At 40.3% G+C, this 24,072-nt stretch overlaps 1 protein-coding gene across 6 annotated transcripts in view; it reads right to left on the reverse strand.

The window, feature by feature from the left end:
• Positions 1 to 24,072, reverse strand: part of PCDH15 (protocadherin related 15) — a 1,266,541-nt gene that overhangs the window by 357,654 nt on the left and 884,815 nt on the right. For all 6 annotated transcript variants that reach the window (XM_040362073.1, XM_040362072.1, XM_040362074.1 and 3 more), the window contains one exon: positions 23,814 to 24,038. In XM_040362073.1, the coding sequence (XP_040218007.1) occupies positions 23,814 to 24,038 (225 nt within the window). The remainder of the gene's footprint in view (positions 1 to 23,813; positions 24,039 to 24,072) is intronic.

A 24,072-nucleotide genomic window follows, 5' to 3' on the forward strand; every position in this document is an offset into this window, starting at 1 on the left:
CTGTTTCATGTGCAGAAAGAATGGATCCCTTCAAGGATGCGGAGTTCCTGACAGAATTCATACAAAAATGGAAGGAACATCCTGTTCTGTGGCAAACCAAAAGCACACTAAATAAAAACAAAGATGCCAGGGAAAAAGCTAGACAGAGCATGCTTGTTTTTCTGAAAACAAGGGTCCCCAACGCCACAACAGCCACTGTGAAAAGCAAAATAAATTCCATCAGGGGCACCTACAGGGCCCAACGGGTCCAAGTCCTGGCCTCAATGAGGTCTGGGGCTGCAGCTGACTCCATATACAAACCAACCCTGTGGTACTATAGTCAGCTGCAGTTCCTGGACGACCACATTGAGACCAGGGCATCCATGTCTACCCTTCCCCCAAGAGGTAGCTCCCAGCTTCCCAGCAGCCAATCCTCCAGTGTTCCCTGCAGACAAGAGCAGGCAAGCTCGGAGGAAGAGGAAGAGTTCCTGGAGGACCCCAATTGTGAGCCATGGAGAATGGTATGTGTTTTTTGTATGAATTTAGTTAGTATATGACAAGTATAGTAATAATGGTAAATGTATGTTACTATTGTTCTAAATTCTATGTGAATCTCGTAAGTTTAGGGATAGGATCAATAGTCAGTAGTGGGAAAACATGATGGGGTCAAAATGGGCAAATTAATAATGTTTATGAAGGAGTGGGTGGCATTTTCAGATAGGCCAGTAGGGGGGAGTAACGCAATACACCTGCAAGGGGTCCCAGATGGAAGACACCCTTTTTGAGTACTATCTAGTTGACACTAAATTGAATAAAATAATTTTTGGGGAAAAGGCCACTTATTTGCTAAATTAGGCATGCAACAACCCACATAATTCCAGGGGGACCATGTCTGAAGGTGTTTAAGGGGCCACATAATTAGGGATGGCGAGCCTGTGTGTAATATATATTGACATTCAATTTGCATCACTCATGATTGTAAAAATGTGTGTGATTAATGACAAACACAAATAACATATGTTCCTTTTTTGGATACACAGGCAGACCCAAGCCAGGAAGAGCCAGGGCCCACAGGGAGCCAGGAAGAGCCAGGGCCCACAGGGAGCCAGGAAGAGACAGGGCCCACAGGGAGCCAGGAGGAGCCAGGGCCAACTGCAAGGCAGGAGGTGGCAGAGCCCACTGGGAGCCAGGAGGTGGCAGGCCCCAGTGGGACCCAGGAGGCACGCCGGCGGGATACCATCTCCCGGATCCCTCCATTCCGCAATCCCAATAAACGGCTCAGGAGTATGCGACAAATGGAGGAGGAGACCCAGGGCCTGCTTCGCCAAGCTACTGCAGCCATCCGAGAGCCACCCAGTGAAGTTGAGGGGTTCGCAGCGCTCATTGCAGCCAAGATGTACAATCTGGAGCAGAGCCAGCATGTGCGCTGCGAACTCCTCATCTTCCAAGCCATAACCATGGCATCCCTGGGGCAGCTCGATGACGACACCCACATTGTGCGGATTGCTCCTCCTGTCCTTGCTGCTCCTCCTGCTCCTGCTCCTGCTCCTGCACCTGCTCCTGCTCCTCCACCTCATGAGGCTGCTCTGGCTCCTGCCACCTCATCTCCTCCAGGAACCCAGCCCCCAAGGACTCGGGCTACAGGGAAGGCTGCAGGGAAGACTGCAGGGAAGGCTGCTGGGAAGAAAAAGGCCAAGAAATAATACGGTGCCCCTGATGGAATTTTAATGTGGACTCACAGGCTGTATTTGTGGCTTCGGGGACCCTTGTTTTCAGAAAAAATCAAGCATGCTCTAAAGTGCTGCCTACCTTGGCATCTTTGTTTTTATTATGTTGTGTTTTTGGGTTGCCACCTTTTTTTTTAAAAATTTTTAGGAAGACTAAAATAAATGTTAATTTTTCAGCCAAATTTCAACATGTTTCTTTATTGTAGATTTGAGAGATCATTATTGTGTATAGAGTGGGCAGACCCATTACAAAATAAATAATGAAAACATTAACAAGGTAAAAAAACATGCTTGTGGGTGAGTTAACTAAAAAATTAGGTTGTTGCAGACACTTCACACACTCCTAAATAAACACAAAATAGAGATTACTAATCAAATTGGTGACAAAAATTCAAAAAAAAAAAAAAAGGTGGACCAATATATATATTTAAAATGTTTAAGATGGAAGATACAACTAAATAACAGAACACAAACATAAACATTATCAAACAAGAAAGAAACTAATTAAAAGCTTGTCATAACTATGTAACAAGATCAGCCGCAACAAACGTCCATTTCTGGGTAGCAGTTAAAAGCAGGGGTTAAAGAAGCACTTTATTTTCTTGTCTATAAGCTGAAAAACACCTTAACGAATGTGCTGATTCCATTCTGAACAGTCGTTTTACATGAATGAGCGCTGCCGTCTCCTAACTTGCTTCTGAGCATGCGTGGGCTTAAATCGACGTTTTTACGTACACACGGTCAATGTTTAGAACACAGAAAACGACGTCGGCCAAAAACGACACATAAAATTGAAGCATGCTTCAATTTTTTTCTGTCGTTTTTTAGAAGACATAAAACGACGTTTTTGCCCACACACGGTCAATTAAATTGACGTTTTTGAAAATGACGTTTTTTTCCATCGCAGAAAGCGATGGTGTGTACGCGGCATAAGGGAGATGTAATCATACACAATTCTGTTTACATTTGCATGCCCATTGACCTGCATGGATCTTTCGATCAGATCCACCTGAAAAATGACAAGTGGACCTAATTGAAAAGCCCATGTGAAAGGGACCTAATGGTCTCTTATTAAGCAATGTACAAAGAGACAATTGCCCACAGGATTTTAACGAGGCACAACTAAAGGTATAAAGAGACACACCCATGCCCTACACATGCCAGATAATTATTTACTCTTATTAAGCAAGACATCCACAACACTTTATTAAGGCATTACACCATCCACCAGTTGATGGGACATTGCTATTTAAATAAATACAGTATCTCACAAAAGTGAGTAAACCCCTGACATTTTTGAAAATATTTTATTATATCTTTCAATGTGACAACACTGAACAAATGACACTTTGCTACAATATAAAGTAGTGAGTGTACAGCTTGTATAACAGTGTAAATTTGCTGTTTCCTCAAAAATACTCAACACACAGCCATTCATGACTAAACCGCAAAAGTGAGTACACCCCTAAGTGAAAATTTCCAAATCGGGCCCAATTAACCAGTTTCCCTCCCCGATGTCATCTGAATTATTAGTGTTACAAGGTATCAGATGTGAATTGGGAGCTGGTGTGTAAAATATGGTTTTATTGCTCTCATTTTCTCATACTGGTCACTGGAAGTTCAATATCGCACCTGTTCAACATATTAAGCGTGTGAGGTGGCAGCAAGGTGAGGAATACAAAGACAAGTGTGTCTTGCCTACAGTCAAGCATGATGGGAGTGTCATGGTCTAGGGCTACATGAGTGCTGCCAGCACTAGGGAGCTACAATTCATTAAGGGAACCATGAATGCCAACATGTACTGTGACATACTGAAGCAGAGCACGATCCCCTCTCTTCAAGACTGGGCCGCAGGGTGGTATTTCAACATGATAACAACCCCAAACACACCTCCAAGATGACCACTGCCTTGCTAAAAAAGCTGAGAGTAATGGTGATAGACTGGCCAAGCATGTCTCCAGACCTAACCCGTATTGTGCATCTGTGAGGTATCCTCAAAACGGAAGGTGGAGAAGAGCAAGGTCACGACCATACACCAGCTTTGTGATGTCATCATGGAGGAGTGGAAGAGGACTCCAGTGGCAACCTGTGAAGCTCTGGTCAACTCCATGCCCAAGAGGGTTAAGGCAGTGCTGGAAAATAATGGTGGCCACACAAAATATTGACACCTTGGGTTCAATTTAGACATTTTCACTTAGGGGTGTACTCACCTTTTGTTGCCAGCAGTTTAGACATTAATGGCTGTGTTCAGTAATTTTGAGGGGACAGCAAATTTACACTGTTATACAAGCTGCAAACTCACTACTTTACATTGTAGCAAAGTGTAATTTCTTCAGTGTTGTCACATGAAAAGATATAATAAAATATTTACAAAAATGTGAGGGGTGTACTCACTTTTGTGAGATACTGTATATACACTGGGCTGGATTCAAGAAGCAATTGCGCCTGTGTAACCATAAGTTACACAGCGCAATTGCTTACTTGCCCCGGCGTAACGAATGCTCCTGATTCAGGAACCTTGTTACGCCGACTGCAACCTAAGATATGCGCGGCATAAGGCTCTTATGCCCGCATATCTTAGGCTGCATTCTTGCGATGGCCACTAGGTGGCGTTCCCGTTGTGCTCAGCGTATAGTATGCAAATTGCATACTAACGCCGATTCACAACGTTGTGCGAGCCCTGCGTACGCAATTTACGTCATTTCCGTACGGCCGTTTTTGCGTAAGGCTGCCCCTGCTATTAGCAGGGGCAGCCAATGTTACGTATACCCGTCGTTCCCGCGTTGCAAAATTTGAAATTTACGTAGATTGCGTAAGTGATTAGTGAATGCCGCTGGACGCCATTCACGTTCACTTTGAAGCAAATGACGTCCTTGGGACGTCATTTGCCGCAATGCACGTCAGGAAAGTTTCCCGACGGAGCATGCGCTCTACGATCGGCGCGGGAACGCGCCTAATTTAAATGATTCCCGCCCCCTACGGGATCATTTAAATTGCGCGCGCTTACGCCGGGCATTTTGCCGGCGCGCCCACGCAATTTACGGAGCTACTGCTCCGTGAATCAAACGTTGCCCTGCGCCTCCGTAAAAAAAACGCAATTCTACTTGAATCCAGCCCACTGTTTTCAATTATTCATTTATGGTTACATACAATTAGTTCATCAGGGGATTATCTCAGTGGATAATAACCTTTACGTAAGAAGGTAATGAACTAATGAACTAATTGTAAAGTGACAAAAAAAATTAATAATCAATCAATATATATTGATAATAAAATTGGGTCTGTTATTTTATGTATTTGCCCTAACATTTGAATCAATTAATTTAAAGTGAGTTCAGATTAAAGAGATGACAACATATAGCAAAGCATATATGCATACATACATCTTTAGACACTGACAAAAATGCATTAATTAAAACCACAAGCTACTAGCACAAATGAAAAAAAAATGTAATTAGCGCTAAAAGTCTTTAGTCAATACTTAGATAAATGATGATGATATTGTTATCTTTTCGTCATAATGATAGAACTGTGGGTCCATTAGCTATCATTAAAGGCATAAATATTTTTAACTGATGGATATCACAAAGACTCACTGCCTAATTTTTAATGCAATACCTCATTAGAAAACAATATGTTTTGTCATGGATTAGATGAGTTTGCTGTATATTTCATGAGTAAGCAAATGAAAAAAACTATTAACAATGTTTTAGTTTACATTTTTTAAGCATTTTCAAAATCTCTTAACTTTTTTACACATCTTAACCAGCAGATTTTTACATTTGATATTTATTCAGAAGGGAGGCTGATTACAACTTCTCTCTGAACCTGTCTCCTATGTTAACCGTAGGACACAAAGTGAGGGAGGAAAGGGAGGAACCACCTACCATTCTCTAAAATAGTATCTTTGCCCTGCTTCTGCCCTTCTTTGATCACAATGCAAGGCCCTGCTTTGCACAATCATACAGGCAGCCTGAGGAGAGGGGCCCCGAGCCAGAACACTCATCACTCCTGGCCTTACTCCTCTGCACAGACCAACACATGTGTATGGACACCTTGGGGCAGGAGGGGCCCCACATATAAGACCTCAGAAAGACCCTGCATAAGGACATAGGGCCAGATTCACAAAAGAGATACGACGGCGTATCTCCTGATACACCGTCATATCTCTGTGATCCGCCCGTCCTAACTATGCGGCTGATTCATAGAATCAGTTACGCAGAGATAGCCCTAAGATCCGACAGGTGTAATTGACTTACACCGTCGGATCTTAGGATGCCATTCTAGGCCGGCCGCTAGGTGGCGAGGCCATTGCGGTCGGCGTAGAATATGCAAATGACTAGTTACGGCGCTTCACGAACGTCCGCGATGCCCGTCGATCTAAATTTACGTTGTTTCCATAGCGATACGCGTTGTAAAGTTAGGGCTGCCTCCTAGGTGGTCTAAGCAATGTTAAGTATGTCCGTCGTTCCCGCATCGAAATTTTAAATTTCACGTCGTCTGCGTAAGTCGTCCGTGAATGGCGCTGGACACCATTTACGTTAACGTTAAACCAATGACGTCATTTAGCGCAATGCACGTCAGGTAATTTTCCCGACGGAGCATGCGCAGTACATTCGGCGTGGGAACGCGCCTAATTTAAATGGTGCCCACCCCATTTGAATTAGGCGGGCTTGCGCCGAGCGGATTTACGTTACACCGCCGCAAGTTTACAGGTAAGAGCTTTGTGAATCAGGCACTTACGCTGTAAACCTGCGGCGGTGTAACATAAATCAGATACGTTACGCTGCCGCGGAGCAACGTAAATGTACCTGAATCTGGCCCATAGTGCAGAAAGGCCCCCAGTCATTGCAGCTTGTTTTAGAAATTGCCTGCGAGGGAACCATTATAACATGCTGTGGTGTTTTTTTTATTTTTTTATTATAGCATACAGCTTAAATTATTTCGTTACATCTGTTCTATATTTATCTGTCTAATGCATGCGAATTTTGGAGGTGTCCTCGTAAACTGGCACTTTACAATAAAAGGTGTACTTTATTTGTTAAAAAAGGTGTATGTAATATATATATATATATATATATATATATATATATATATATATATATACAGACACCCACACACACACACACACACACATACTTTGTGGGTGGGGGGGGTGAGATTTTGTGTGAGTTCTCGCACTATTTTCCCAGGAATTGACCCCTGCTTGGGGTGTTTTCTTTCCAAACTTGGGTCATTTTATGGGTAATTCTAGTGTCCTGGTGCTCTGTGGACTTCAAAAATGTAATAGCTAGTCAGGAAATTAAATACGTAATTAATTTCCCTGGAGCACCTGAAGGTGCTACTTGGATGTTAGGCCTCTGTATATGGCCAGGCTGTGTAAAGGTCTCACACATGGTATCACCAAACTCAGGAAGTGCAGCACAATGTATTTTGGGGTATAATTCTTGGTATGTACATGCTATGAATTAGAAATATCTTATAAATTGACAACTTTGAGTAAAAAAAAAAAAAAATGTTATCGTTCCACATTTTCCAAAAACGTGTGAAAAAAATGACAAGTTCAAAAGACTCATAATGCCTCATAGAATATACATTTGGGTGTTTGCTTTCCAAAATTGGGTAATGTCGTGGGTGTTTCCACTGGCCTTCAAAATGTGATAGGTAGTCAGGAAATGAGATGTCTAATTTATGTCCCTAGAATGCCTGAAGGTGATACTTGGATGTTGGACCTACACATCTGGTATTGCCATACTCTGGATGAGTAGTTAAATGTGTTTTTGGTGTGTAATTGCAAGTATTCCTATGCCATGTGTGAGAAATAACTTGTTAATATGACAATTTTGTGTTAAAAATGTATTTCTTAATTTTTCCATGAATTGTGGGAGAAAATTACAACTTAGCATAGCTTGTAGACTTTACTTTCACAAAGACTAAATAATATACACTAATTGGGGTTATTTTTACCAAACATATGTGGCAGTATAAATTTCGGCCTACAATTACGAAGGAAAAAAAATTACTTATTTGCAAAATTTTATAATAGAAATTAAGAAAATGTGTTTGTTTTTTCCACATTTTTTCTCTTTTTTTGCTTATATCACAAAAAATTAAAAACCAACCCAGTGGTGATTAAATACCACTAAAGAAAAACTCTATTTGTGTGAAAGAATTGTGAGAGTACTGAAAGCTGAAAATTGGTCTGGGCAGGAAATGGGTAAAGGCGTCCAGTACAGAATTGGTTAAGGGAAAATATACAAATCTGTAAATTAAATAAAAAAAATATGGGAAAACAAATGTGTAGATGTGTGAACATTTAATTAACTAGTTAAGCTTTTTGTATGTACTAATCACAAGTTTGTACAGGTTTTCTTCAGTAGGCCCCCAGCGGAAGAAAGAAAGCATATCTTCCGATCACTTTGACAGAGTGGGCAGTGCGGTGCCTCTCAGCAGGTGGTGTCCCCCTCCCCCACAAAGTTCTGGAGCTCTCCTGCTCTTACAACAACAACAGCAGGCTTCAGGATGGAAAGCTGTGTTAGAGTAAAACATATCTATGCCTCAAACTCAGATGTAAACAAAGAAACCGGAAGTAGCAATGATTTTTTCACTTCTGGTTTCAGATCCACCATTTCCTGGCCAGTAAAGCCAGATGACACATTTAACAGGGAGATTTTGGAGTCTATTAGGTCTCATCAACCTGGTTGTGATCTCTTTGTATATTACTTTTTCTATGCTGCCGGAAATTTTATAATACTGTGCTACCAATCAGGTTATTTTTGCACCCGCTAGGCCTCTTTATGTGGCCTACAATGTGCTTTGTAGCTTGATGCACTATTTTTCTCTTTTTAATAAACAATTAAAATCGATGCCACTATTTCTTTCTTTATTTATTGCTAGCACCGTTATAGTCCCGCCATTGTTCTATTTTCCCTATATATTTTTGAGATGAGGTGCGTTTACTAAGTTAAATTTTGCAATCTAGACCAGACAGATCCTGTCCACTTTTTAAACATTTGCAACTGTCATCTTTTTTTTTTACAGCACCTCTAATTTCATAAAATGTATAATGTTTGGGGATTTTAAGTAGATTTATTGCCAAAAATTAAGATGCGTGTGTTCAAAAAATAAATAAAAATGCTCGAACTGGTTAAAGATAATTTTTAGGTGAATAATACAATATTCATGTGCATCTATAGCCTGACAGCTGTCTAAGAGGAGTTTTCTGCTTACTTTGCAGATATTTTTTTCTTATGTACTTCTCTGGGGCAAGAAGTGAAGAAAAATCCTCCCAAATGGGACATACGCAGAAAAAAAACCTGACCAGGGCTTTAACCACTTCATACTCTATTCAAAACAAAACAAAATACGTTGTGGCTTTACAAATACCTTAAATCATAAAAGTTCTAATAGGTAAAGGGCTCTATTTTAGATATGATCCTGCCTTGTTCACTACACTCCTTGATTTTCCCTTTTTTTTGCATCCAGCCTGAGTCTCTGGCTTGCTTCACTGCACTTTTATCTGTACTTTTCTTGCGTAATTCCTCTGCCTATTAAAGAAAGTTCCTGATCACTGGCCCCCATTGATTCACAGGGCCTAATTTGCTAAAGGGTGCTGTAAGATAAAGTGAAGTGAACTTGTGTTTACCTCAATATCTAATGTACATAAAAAAAAAAATTGCTTAATCACTTGACCAGACTTTCACATCAGTAAATCAAATACATAAGCCCTTTCCTGTACACTTCTCAAGTTTCTTTTGTCAGGATATGGCACAATCTCTTAGTCCAGGTCCAATAGTCTGACATATTGGGTAACTATTTACCCAGCACAACCTCATCACTTGAGCTTGATAGATTGTTGTGCTAATATTATATGGCATAAAAATGTAAACTATCACCATTTTATTCTCCAACACTTCTTAACTTACACAATAACTGTTCATGGGAAACTGCATAAAGCACATTTGTAAAGTCCAAGTATATTACATTAACAGCTACTCCATTTGTTTAACATCTTAAATGTTTTATGACTTCAATCAGACTATAGCTAATATTATTGTTTTCTAGCAACAACACTTCTAGGTGGTACCTTATAAAACTCTCAGGCCTCGTACACACGACCAGTTTCCTCGGCAGAATTCAGCTTCCGACCGAGTTTCTGGCTGAATTCTGCCGAGGAAACTGGTCGTGTGTACACTTTCGGCCGAGGAAGCCGACGAGGAGCTCGGCGAGGAAATAGAGAACATGTTCTCTATTTCCTCGTTGTTCTATGGGAGCTCTCGTCCCGCCGAGCTCCTCGGCGGCTTCAGTGCTGAACTGGCCGAGGAACTCGATGTGTTTGGCACGTCGAGTTCCTCGGCCGTGTGTACGAGGCTTCACGTAACTATTTGGCTATAGAAGTTAACCTTACAAGATTGCAATTACTTGATAAAAACTTTGATGCCTTTTAAAATATAGGCACAATATTGGCCCTGTACTAATCTAAGCCACACAATATTATCCACATTTTTTAACTGAGATCCGCCATTTCTCTTGTATACACAAAGCTGTAGAAAGTGTTTAATAGATTGCCTTCTCTTTGTCCCCAATGACCAGGTCAGAATTACTTGGAACCTATAGAACTCTAATGCAAGAATATGTACCAATTCAATAACATACAAATCGGACCATACAATTCTGAGTTTATAGTTACTCCATAATGTCCACAAACACTAGCTCAGGTAAGCAGCATTTTTATTTATTTACTTTTAAAATGTGGATGGGAACATGTAACAAATATAAAGTGGGTACTTACAACAAAGAGGCCTTTAACCTGCCTGGCGGTGTTCCCGAGACTGACTCGGGGTTAGATTTTCCTGCTACGATCGGTAACCCCGAGTCAGTCTCGGGCTTGCCTCGCTAGATCCACAGGCACTTTTTACTTACCTTGTCCCTGGATCCAGCGATGCCACCGCGCTGTGTGAGCGAGCGGGACCTCGCTCGATTCACATAGTGCCTCCGTGTGACGCCGATCTCCGTTCCCTGCGACGTTACGACGCATGGGGACGGAGAACGGCGCCAAATTCAAAAACGTAAACAAACACCTTACATACAGTATACTGTAATCTTATAGATTACAGTACTGTATGTAAAAAAAACACACCCCCCCTGTCCCTAGTGGTCTGCCCAGTGTCATGCATGTCATTTTATATAATAAAAACGTTTCTTTCTCCCTGCAAACTGTAGATTGTCCATAGCAACCAAAAGTGTCCCTTTATGTCAAAAATAGTTTTAGATCAGCTAAAAAACAGCGATAATAAATTATAATCACTTGCAGAATTGTGCGATAGCGATTTGTGGGGAAATTCGTCATAAAAAAAAAAAATGACAGCAACAATTCTGCAACTGAGCAAATTTCAGTGATTTTAATTTGATTACATTATTGAATAATTTTTATTATAATTATATTATTATTTGTTATAATTATTTATAATTATTTATTATATTATAATTTATAATTTTGTTTTTAAAAAAATGTCAAACCCGGGATGCCTATTAGAATCTTGTTTGGTCAGATTTAAGTGAGTTATTTCTAAAAATTACAGACCTACAATATAAAACGCCTTCCTTGCAAATAATGGTACCGCTTTCAGCATGTTTTTTCTGAAAGAATCATACCGCCAGGGAGGTTAAAGTAGTTGTAAAACCTTACAAATACCCAGTGAAGTGCTTGTCCTCAGGCAATACACAGAGATAAAAGAAATTATCCTACATATGTTGTACCTTTCTATTTGCAGTATTCTCTTTTCTATAAATGTTCAGAGGTCCAGAAGTTAAAAAGCTTGTCTGTACTGTTTGTAAAAACCATAGGGCAGGATTCACAGACAACTGACGCTGACGTATCTGTTGATACGCCGCGTAAGTTGTAGTATGCGCCGTCTTATCTATGCGCTGTATTCAGGAAACCGGATACGCCTGAATTTCTGCTTGATCCGACCGACGTACGTTTCCTTATGCCGTCGTATCTTGAGTGCATATTCACGCTGGCCGCTAGGGGCACTTCCGTTGATTTACACGTTGAATATGTAAATGACCTAGATACAGCGATTCACGAACGTACTTGCGCCCGTCGCAGTAAGCTACGCCGTTTACGTAAGGCGTACGTCCGTCGTAAAGTTATCCCACCTAAAGCAGGTGTAAGTCATGTTAAGGTATGGGCGCGGGAACAGCGTTGTATTTTACGTAAGTCGTATGTGAATGGGGCTGGGCATAGGTTACGTTCACGTCGTACGCATTGAGCCGTCGTATCTTAGGGAGGATATGCGACGTGATTCTGAGCATGCGCCGTTTGTACGGCCATGCATTTACATGGGGTCACGATTCATTTTAATACAACACGCCCACTACCTGCCTACTTTATATTAGGCGGGCTTACGCCGGTCTATTTAAGTTACGCTGGCGTAAATATGGGAGCAAGTGCTTTGTGAATACTCAGCTTGCCTCTCAATGTTACGTCGGCGTAGTGCATATGAGATGCGCTACGCCGGCACAAAGATACGCAAATGTACCTGAATCTGGCCCATAGTGTCCACAAACAGTAGCTTAGGTTTTTTTTTATCACATAGACAGATCAGCAAAACACTGGTGACTTGCTCAGGACAAGCCCAACACACGTTTACTCAATGAACTTGACCCAATATAGTTCTCTAAACACCATACCTCAATCAAATCCGACTCGGGTCTGGATTTCCCTCAAGGAATTCATAAGGAGCTTTACTATTAAGATGAAAACACATGCTAAATAATTGAGGAGCCAAACTAACTAATGCATAAGCCTTTGGACTAAAGGGTATGAACCAATACTTCCTAAATTCAAACTGTATAGATAAATCTAAAAACACTTAATTATGCCTTCATATCCTGCTTACAAAATATAATAAGAAAGCTGAGCGCTAGAACAATACAGCTTTCACGACTTCCAGATAGACGGTAGGCATCAGGATTTATCAAGGTATCTTATCCAAGAGGTGCTAGCAATCTGATAATAACAAATCTAGAAAATAGAAAAAATATTATTTAGCACTTATTCTGAAATTGTTTACTCCATATGTCTATACACTATTGATGCTGACACTGGCACGTTTGCCATAGTTTCATTTACCTTGGTCTTTAATGTGCAAGAATAAAGCACTGCAATTGACTATGACACCCACACACATTTCATCTTCAATTTTGTTTGCAATTTCATATGCACCAAAATAGACAAGTGTGCCAACATACAGTAAGATATGGCATTAAAGACATGGCTGAAGAATCATTCAGAAAGATAGGATAAATAGTAGGCAAACAATGACTATGGACAAAACAAAAAACATAACCAGGATTAATGAATAACAAGCAGATATAAAAGTCTAAGCCAAATGTAATCAGACCAAAATAACAAGACAAGCAGGAAAGTGTCCCAAAGCTTAGAGTTGTTGTACAGACATTTTTGGCTCAGCTCTGTACCAATGCACTGATGTGACAAAATGTGAATCAAGTGTCAAATGATGTCAGTGGTGATCTACAATATTACCACATTGCAGGACCACATATCTACTAGCAGATGTTATAGGCACACAACAAATACAGCAGGGATAATCATGCAATTCATTGCATGAATTCATAAATTGTATGGTATTCCATAGCTCAAGAAATCTACATGTACAGGTACAAGTAAAGTGAAAATGTGATTGTGATTTAAAAAATGCAAATTATTTCATGATTTATAAGCTCTGCCTCCACACAAATCAATGTACTTACAAGAAGAATATTTCATGATCTTGAAATATGGGAACCTTCCTTAAAATACATGTATAGTCTATTCTGGCTATGTTTCTCCTATGGATCACAAGAGCACAGTTTACTCTGCACTCCTGTGACCCATTTTCAGCTAAATCCCACTGTCGGCTGACATTACTCTGCCGGTCGAGACTCAGGCCTGGACCAGCAGCTGGCTCAACCTCTTAGGGAGCTGTTGGGAGACTAAGCCAAACGGTCCAGCCATCTCCACAGCCCATTGCTCTAGTGAGCACTGGAGGGGCCGTGCAGAGAGTCAGAGTCAGATAGTAACTTGCTCCCTGCAAGATGAAGGCCAAGAGTTAAGCGATCAGCAGTCTTTGATCGGTCTGAGAGGTGGCAGAGGACAGCTGCAGCTGGGGTCACTGCTGCAGCCATCTAGGTGAGTATAATTGTTTGTTTTTTTTTAAACAGCCATAGTTCTCTCTTAAAATCCATGAACATTTTAATACATATAAGCATCCTATCAGGTATGACAGATTAAAATACATAATACTATCTGATAAATCATAACAGCAGGAAACACAAGGATATATTGCTCTGCTATTACAGCAAGTTAACACAAGAATTTTGATTAGTTAATTGATTATTGATTTGCTGTGGATGATTTTCAATTAACTTCAAAGATGCAATTTTGCATAAGTTTAAGACATCACAAGCCTTTTCCTTAGGCAGTCACAAACAACCTGGCAAACATATTCATGATGAAACAGTCTATTGGTGCTGTTTCTAATCAAATAGAATAACAGACACAATTGTAATGATATGGTAGGAAGCCACTTTGATGCTGTAAATGGATTAAAGAGTGCCTTATGTCCTGTACACACGATCGGTTCGTCTGATGAAAACGGACCGATGGACTTGTTTTAAATTATTCTTATGGTTAAAAAAACGATAGAAAAAAAAACAATCATCTGTGGTGAAATGCATCAGTCAAAAATCCATGCATGCTCAGAATCAAGTCGATGCATGCTCAGAAGCATTGAACTTAATTTTTCTCAGCATGTCGTAGTGTTTTATGTCACCGCGTTGGACACGATCGGATTTTTAACCGATGGTGTGTAGACAAGACTGATGAAAGTCATTTTCATCGGATATCCGATGAAAAAATCCATCGGTTTAGATTCCATCAGATATCCGATCGTGTGTATAGGGCATCAGAGATACAAGGCCAACTTTTTAAGCACTGAATTTTGACATGTGTCAAAGCATTCAAAGCAGGCTTTTTACCTTTAATTCAGTTGAATTTTTGGCACCAGCATTTTTTTTTTGTTATAGAAGCTCTTCTTTGCAGCTGACATTTCACTGTAAAGTTTTTTTTTTTTTTTGTTTTTAAGGATGGAGACTGAGGCCTTGAACACAATCAGTCCAAACTGATGAAAACGGACTGAAGGCTGAAGTCTGATGGACTGATGGTCTGATGGTCTGATGTGCCTACACACCATCAGTTCAAAATCCGATCGAGTCCAACGCGGTGACGTAAAACACAACGACGTTCTAAAAAAATGAAGTTCAATGCTTCCAAGCATGCGTCGACTTGATTTTGAGCATGCGCAGGTCTTGAACCGATGCTTTTGCGTACTAACCATCGGTTTTGACCTATCGGTCATCAGTCCATCAGTCCTTTTTCAAAGCAAGTTTTAAAACTTTGGTCTGAAGGACAAAAGTCTGATGGGCCGTACACACGGTAGGTTTGGACTGATGAAACTGAACTTCAGTCCATTTTCATCAGTTTGGACTGATCGTGTGTACAGGGCCTTAAAGAATATTTCCACCTTTGCAGTCATATTGGGGAAAATTTCACTAAATGTATGTAATGACCAATAACTGGGAAAAAGCACCTTCTAAGTGTAGACAATGTAACATTTAATGGTACAAAGAATTAGAACACTCACATGGAGGTAAGTAATGATCAGTATATAGAAGAAGTCCTGCAGCGGTGCTTCTCCTATCACACTGGTCTAGCAGGCTGTGCTGCTTGTGTGCCCTGTAAGGGCCATCCACCAGCTTTGTTAGATGGTAGATGCAGGGAGTAGGGCTGGGGCACTCATGGAATGCAGTGGTGTGATAAAACCAGAAGTGATGCAACATGTTTCTGAGTGTGCGCACTGTGGATGGAGAGGACATGTGTGCTACTTTCCCAAGCTACTTAGTAGTGTTTTTATTCTTTGTACCATTAAATTTTACATTGTCTAAACTTAGAAGGCGCCTCTGTCTTTGCTTTTTTCCACATGTTTTGGAGTGTGCTTCCATTTCCATGAAGAGGCTTGCCCTGAGTTGTGGATTGTCCATCCTAATCACTTGCCAGTCTTCATCCATCTTGCCAGTTTGTTGAACTGTTTCTCCCCTGCCCCCAGCCAATATATTTAATCACTGACTTATGGTTTATGGCATCGTTGACTATAGTTTGTGCCAGAACCACTCCCTCCTATGACCAATATCTGGGCTGGGGCCTTTCTAAACATTTAACATTTTGTTAAGATAGACACTGTTCAAATCAAATACACCTAATGAGGCATCTGCCCCGTGACAGGGTTAATTTTGGTAAACACAGCTTTCTAGTCCCACTCATAACAAAGATAACTAAACAATTTGAGTTTTTTTTTTACTTTTACAATGTGACAAGGAACATGTAACAAATATGAAGTGGGTATTATACCAATTTCGCTGTAGTAATTGAAAAACCCTTTTTTAGGAGATCACACAATATATTTTGGGGCCACACTTACTTAATTACAGGAAAAAAATATAGGGCCAGATCCTCAAAAGGGATACGCCGGCGTATCTACTGATACTCCGTCGTATCCCTGTTTCTATCTTTGGAACTGATCCACAGAATCAGTTTCCAAAAGATAGGGAGAAGATCCGACATGTGTAAGGGACTTACACTGCCGGATCTTAGGATGCAGTACCGCATCCGCCGCTGGGGGCATTTCGAGTCGAAATGCCGCGTCGGGTATGCAAATTAGAACTTACGGAGATCCACGAAGCTTTTCAGCTTCGTTTTTACTCCGTAAGTTTTAAGTTGCATGTGTAAAATTAGGGCTGCTTTTACAAAGTATAAACTGTTTACACCTTGTAAAAGTAGACCCTTCTTTCCCGCGACGCTGTTATTTATTTTTTTTTATTTTTTTTTCCCGACGCAACTTTTTTTACCCGGCGCGATTCACAAAACGCGGCGTAACGTAAAACCGCGCAATGCACGTCGGGAAAATGACGTTGTGAGCATGCGCAGTACGGCCGGCGTGGGAGCGCGCCTAATTTAAATGGGACTCTCCCCATTTGAATAGGAACGCCTTGCGCCGGCCGGATTTAAGTTACACAGCCGAAAATTTCTAGGTAAGTGCTTTGTGGATCGGGCACTTAGGTAGAAATTTTCCGGCCGTGTAACTTAAATGGCAATATTTAAGTTATGGCGGCTGGCTGTGGATCTGGCCCATGGTACTTTGGGAGCTAACATAGAATTAAAAATGGCCACGTTCAACAAAGGGGCCTTAAAGTAGTTGTAAACCTCTACATATATCCAGTGAAGTGTCTGGCCTCAGGTGAGCTGAAGTCCAACTATGCAGAGCTCAGTGAGGAGAGCTCTGAGAGCTAATTGGAGGGAAGAAACATACCCCCCTTCACACAGCACAAAGGGACATAGCTGAGGCTCTCAATCAGCTAGAGACACCCCCCCCCCCCTCACCTTCTTATATCTCTTGGTGTCAAGAAAACTTGTCAGAAATGATTTGTACTAATAGCGGAGGGATGAAGCTCAGAAATTACACTATGGAGTTGATTTGCTAAAACAGAAAAGTGCAAAATCTGGTGCAACTGTGCATGGCAGCCAATCAGCTTCTAACTTCAGCTTGTTCAATTAAGCTTTGACAATAAAACCTGGAAGCTGATTGTTTTTACGCAGAGCTTCACCAGATTTTGCACTATCCAGTTTTATTACTACTTAGTGCTCTAAATTGAGACAAGTACACACTATAGAGAGATATGCTTCGTTTAATCTTCATGTTTGAGGCTTACAAACACTTTAAATCATTACTGAAAGACTGAGCTGCAAAATGACATATGGAAGAGTAAGCTTGTTCAATTAAAATTCTTCAACTACTGAGGGCTGTGAACATGGTGTAAGAGGGCTACATTTAGCCCAAAAATACCAGTTTTGCATGCCTGGTGTAGAATATTTAAAAACTCTTGACTTTCACAAGACAATGGCATGTCATGGATTTTTGATTTGTCATGCTATTGTATACCATTACTTTGCAGGTCATCTAATTGTATTCACTCTAAGAAAACAGCTGACTTTTCATTATGCAGGCAATAGAAGCAGTATAACAGTATAAGTAGAATAGCAAGAATGATCATACATCCTTATCTTACATACCTGCCAATATAATTCTAAAATTAAATACTGTGAAAACAAAGTCACAGCAACCATACACTATACTATATAGCAAGTCCAAAAAGGCTGTACAATTAATGCAGTGTTGCAATTCAGTAAACAAAATAACATAATAAAAATAAAAAAAATTAAAATGTATATAATGTGCATGACATAACTGAAATATACTAGCAAGCCCTCTTTTACATATTATCTTGATTTTTCTTTTGAGTGCATTCTAGTTTCTCTCTTTTTCCTTGCAAATTTTGAGTAGTATTAAAACACTTTCTAGACAAGGAAGCAGCAAGGAGTTAGAACATGTTGTGAGTTCTGTCTCCTGTAAGGCTTGACACTACATGACATTTCCTTGTAACATTGGTAATGATGCAATATAATGATAAGAAAATCTGAATATACTTTCCACCTAAGAAAATCTCTATACATCTTCACTTCTAAGAAAAAGAAACATATTTTAAATTGTTCAATTCTTCTGAATGCTGAATTATCTTCTGTTTTTTGGACAAAGAAGCATACTGTAATAGCTGTGCCATTCCAGCCATAATAATCAGTCTTTTCATTTTAATCTCTTGCATAATTTTCTATACTGTGATAATTACTTAGGGATATATGCTAGTTTTTTTTATGGAGTGTTTAAGTGTTTTGTGTTTATTATAAACTATTTATACTAATTCATAGGGGAAGTGTGTTTAACATTGTCAATACTCTGCTTACTGTAAATTGTATTAACTACAGAAAAATGGTAGCACACCAACCAAAACATTTAGGTAAAACTCTAGCCAACATTTTTAGCTTCTGTGATGAAATAGGGAAGATCAATAATTAGGTTTTCAGCATAGTTGGCCACTAATAAAAAAAAAAAAACGCCTGGGCAGTAAGGATCTCACTACTAATGGTCACTTAGTGGTTCATGTAGCTCAGATCTTACCGCTGACATATAACTTCTATCAGTATCAACATAATTACTGACACTGGCAGGATTATTGTGTATGCTAGAAAACACACAAAAATACACAAGAAAAGCCATCTAACTTCACTTATTTTTCTTTTGTGCCACTGTGAAAAAAGTGAGGGGAATCTCATCAATGCCCAAACAAAACCAGTGTTAGAACCAGGGTTAGAACCTTTCACAATTTCAGGGTAATCTACTAAAGGAGTAAAGAATGTTGACTTTACAAAGTGTGTTTTCACTTAGCTTAGTGAATAAGGTGAAGCTAAGTGAAAATTCACTATTCAAAAAACACACAATAAGTGATCCCATGTGATTAGATGATTAAAGTCAGCAGAGCACTGTGCTGGTGATTAGGAATTCTCTTTTAGTTTCACATATTTCATTAAACTGGATGAAACTTTACCTTGCAATGTGAACATGCCTTACTGCTTTAGTAAATAAACCCAAGTGCTTTGGCTGTAAGTCTGTTAAAGTGAATTCCCTATTTCCAGTTGTACCACATGGACAGAAAGTGGTGTGAACACTGTCTAATAAGGACACCATTTTTTTTTTACTGTTTTACAGACAATAAAACATTATTCTATTGACGGTTTCACTTGAACCTACTATTTGCCTTATGTTAATTCCAGCATTGAGGTCAGGACTCTGTGCAAGCCAGTCAAGTTCCTCCACCCCAAACTCGCTCATCCATGTCTTTACGGTCCTTTCTTTGTACAATGGTGCACAGTCATGTTGGAATAGAAAGGGGCCATCTCCAAACTGTTCCCACAAAGATGGGAGCATGAAATTGTCGGATACTGACGCCTTAAATGGGAAGTAAAGTCTTCCTTTTTAATTGTACCTAGAGGAAAGACTATAATAAGGCTTACCTGAAAGTACTGTAAATATCTCCTAAACTTGCACCGTACTATATACGCCAACATCATCAGGGCATGCTCTCTAAACAAACAGCCACCCATGACTCTGGCCAATCACAGCACCGGAGCCCACAAACCCAGAAGAAACTCCAGGGAAAATGTCAGCTGTCTCAGCAGTGTTTAGGCCCCGCTGAGAGAGCTTCACTCTAAGGTAAGTATTAAATAATGAGCTAGTATGCGATGCATACTAGCTCATTATGCCTTTGTCTTAAAGTTTTTTTATAATAGGATTTACAACCATTTTAAGAGCTTCCTTCACTAAAACGAATGGGTCAAGCCCAAATCCTGAAAAATAAACCCACACTAAAATCCCCCCTCCACCAATTGATTTAGACTGGTGCACAAAGCAGGGTCCATAAAGACATGGATGAGCGAGTCTAGAGTGGAGGAACTTGACTGGCCTGCATAAAGGCGCTTCTGGAAGAATGGTCAAACATTGCCATAGACACACTCCTAAACCTTGTGGACAGCCTTTCCAGAAGAGTTAAAGCTGTTATAGCTGCAAAGAGTGGGCCAACTCAATATTGAACACTACAGACTAAGGCTAGAATGCTATTAAAGTTCATGTGCATAAAGGCAGGCATACCAATAAGTTTTGTAATATATTGTACACACACACACATATTATACAGTGGGTGTCGCCGATTTTGTGTTTCCAGCGCGATGTGATTGTGCTGGAAACCGGCGATACGAGGCTGTGCTTCTCGCGCCCCCACGATATGCCGCGCATCCATAGGAATCCATTGGGGGCGGCGAGCGGGAGAAGCGGCATAGCTTGTCGCTCGCTCCCGGCGACGGGAATTGCGAGTGTCAATCTCGCCGCTAGCAGAGGCGAGATTGACACAATATCGGCAGCAGGTACTGTATACACACATTATATATTTAAAGAAAAAAACAGTAGAATTCTTAATACTTAACTTGAACAATGAACAAATAATATAGGGCCAGATTCACAGACAGCGGCGTATGTTTGAGCGGGCGTAGCGCATCTCATATGCGCTACGCCGACGTAACATAGAGAGGCAAGACCAGTATTCACAAAGCACTTGCTCCCTAAGTTACGGCGGCATAGCGTAAATGGGCCGACGTAAGCCCGCCTAATTCAAATTAGGAAGGTAGTGGGCGTGTTGTATTAAAATTAACCGTGACCCCATGTAAATGAATGGCCGAACGAACGGCGCATGCGCGCGCATGCTCAGAATCACGTTGCATATACTCCCTAAGATATGACGGCTCAATTCGTACGACGTGAACGTAACCTACGCCCAGCCCCATTCACATACGACTTACGTAAACAACGTAAAATACGACGGCTGTTCCGACGTCCATACCCTAACATGACTTACCCCTGCTTTAGGTGGGATAACTTTACGCCGGACGTACGCCTTACGTAAACGACGTAGCTTACTGTGACGGGCACAAGTACATTTGTAAATCGGCGTATCTAGGTCATTTAGATATTCGATGCATAAATCAATGGAAGTGCCCCTAGCAGCCAGCGTAAATATGCACCCAAGATACGACGGCGTAGGAGACTTACGTCGGTCGGATGGAGCCAGAATTCAGGCGTATCTGGTTTCAAGAATACGGCACATAGATAGGACGGCACATTTGTGGACTTACGCGGCGTATAAGAAGATACGTTGGCGTAAGTCCTACCTGAATCTGGCCCATAATATTCAGACTAAAAGCATTTTTAGCAAGTACTGGAAGTACCTATTAAGCTTGCAGGAAATTAAGTGGATTTGTCACTCCCTGTTAGATAAGTGAAAATAACTGGAGGCAAACATAATCTTAGCATTCCAAAATACTAATCCTACCATCCCACATGCAATAAAGACCAAAAGCAGACTTGGTCCAACCTGGGTAGCTATTATTGTTCTCTCCATTGATACAGTGGAAGTTGAAGTGGAACCGTAACCACATAGGGACAGAAATTATGTTATACATAGAATTACCAGGTAAAAAAAAAAGTGACAAAGCCTAAAAAACAAAAAAAACAAATGCAGTCACTTGGTGAGCTGCAATATATAACATTTTTGCTTTCAGTTTTGTATACACCTTGAATATACGTATACAGTATGTATAGTATAAAATAGTGCCAACTGCTGTTTTGATGCATTCTCTTTGGATTTTCGAAAAGGCATCCCAAAAATGCAAACTTTGCTTTTATGGTCAATTATTAATCAAAGTAATGCAATTGAGCCATTGCTATTTAGATGCAGATATATGATAATTTAAAACAGCATGCCAATAGTGAACAGTAGTATTGTATCTGTTTGATGAATATTTTTTTTTTTTTGTATACATGAAAAGCAAAGCATTGTCTATGCTTAGTAAAAATAGTTTTAAGATTACTTTATAAACAGTTATATCTACAGTTATTCCATGAAATCTAGTCAATTTAAATATATTCCATCAGCAAAGGTAATAGAAAAAAGATTGTATGAGGTAAGAGAACATAAGTGGTAATACCACTTATCAACCAAACTGTGGGCCAGATTCTCGTAGAAGAGCATATCTTTGTTCCGGCGTAGCGTATCCTATTTACACTACGCCTCCACAACTTAGACGGGCAAGTGCAGTATTCTCAAAGCACTTGCTCTGTAAGTTGCGGCGGCGTAGCGTAAATAGGAATTCAAATGTGGAACAATGGGGCGTGTTTTATGTAAATAACTTGTGACCCGACGTGATTGACGTTTTTCACGAACGGCGCATACGCCGTCCGTGAAATATCCCAGTGTGCATTGCTCCAAAGTACGCCGCAAGGACGTATTGGTTTCGACGTGAACGTAAATGACGTCCAGCCCCATTCACGGACGACTTACGCAAACAATGTAAATTTTTCAAAATTTGACGCGGGAACGACGTCCATACTTAACATTGGTACGCCGCATGTACGCCACCATATAGCAGGGGTAACTTTACGTCGGGAAAAGTCTAACGTAAACGGTGTATCTGTACTGCGTCGACCGGGCGTACGTTCGTGAATTCGCGTATCTAGCTGATTTACATATTTGTAGGCGTAAATCAGCGTACACGCCCCTAGCGGGCAGCATAAATATGCAGTTAAGATCCGACGGCGTAAGAGACTCACGCCGGTTGGATCTAATAGAAATCTATGCGTAACTGATTCTAAGAACCGCTCAGACTCAGAGATACGGCGGCGTATCTGGAGATACGCCGTCGTATCTCCTTTGAGAATCTGGGCCTATATGTTTGTGGATGTCTGGAAAAAACAAAACGTTGAAATGTCTAAAAGGTACAATTTTGTATGTGATGTCATCCTAGTTACTTTGGCAATGGGTAATTATAGTGATTTCACTTTAGTGTGGTACGCTACAATTGCAAAATATATTAAAACATTAAAATAAAGTGTATGTTTATGACAAATGTAGTTCAAATGGAGCCAAAGGATAATTCAGGGGAGTTGCAGCAGTGCAAAAGACTCTCCCATGGCACGTCATTTTAACATACTGGGCAATTGTGGTGAAGAAGCAGAGCCTTGCATGCTTATGATTCAATAATGAGGTGTGGTGAAAGAGTCTATCCAATCACTATGTTTTACCAAAGTAATGTGTGATGGTAGCGGTGGTGGGGCACCATATGTAATTTTTACATCATAGGCATATACAGGTACTATAGTAACATGTGCTTGTTTAGAAGATTGTTCCTTTGAACATCAGTATTACATAATGGGCATGTGCAGCTCATGCCCTTTATGTTATAATGATGCACAATTGGAGGGTCTTTCCCAAGACCATATGTTGCTATAAGTGGAACTTTGAGGCCAATTAGGCGCACATTCTTTGGATTCCAGACACTAATTTCCAAATAACTTCATGTTATTTGGATGAAGAAAAGAGAAGGAGGGGCATCTATTAGAAACCATATGTGACTTAATATATAATTATGAGATCGAGCTCAACGGCTTCTGTTTTTGTGGTCTTGAGTTAAGACAACCAATGTCATTTATGGCATCTATTTATCTATATATCTATTTATATATAAAAAAATATATATATATATACCTTTACTCTAACTGTTACAGTAGCAATTCCAGGGGGCATGCTTCCTGCAGCATCAAAAGCCTCCACAAGAAAGACATATACTGCCTCCTTTCCTGTAAATGATTCAAAGTCGAGAGGTTTTAAAAGAGATAGCTCTCCTGATGATGAGTTCATTGTAAACAGCTGCAAAACTTCCTGCGATCTTATCCGATATGTAATATTAGCACCAAGATCAGCATCCTTTGCCTGAAACACAATAAACAGATCAATATTAAAATCA

Source organism: Rana temporaria, chromosome 8 (genome assembly GCF_905171775.1).
Source record: "Rana temporaria chromosome 8, aRanTem1.1, whole genome shotgun sequence".
Classification (NCBI taxonomy): domain Eukaryota; kingdom Metazoa; phylum Chordata; class Amphibia; order Anura; family Ranidae; genus Rana; species Rana temporaria.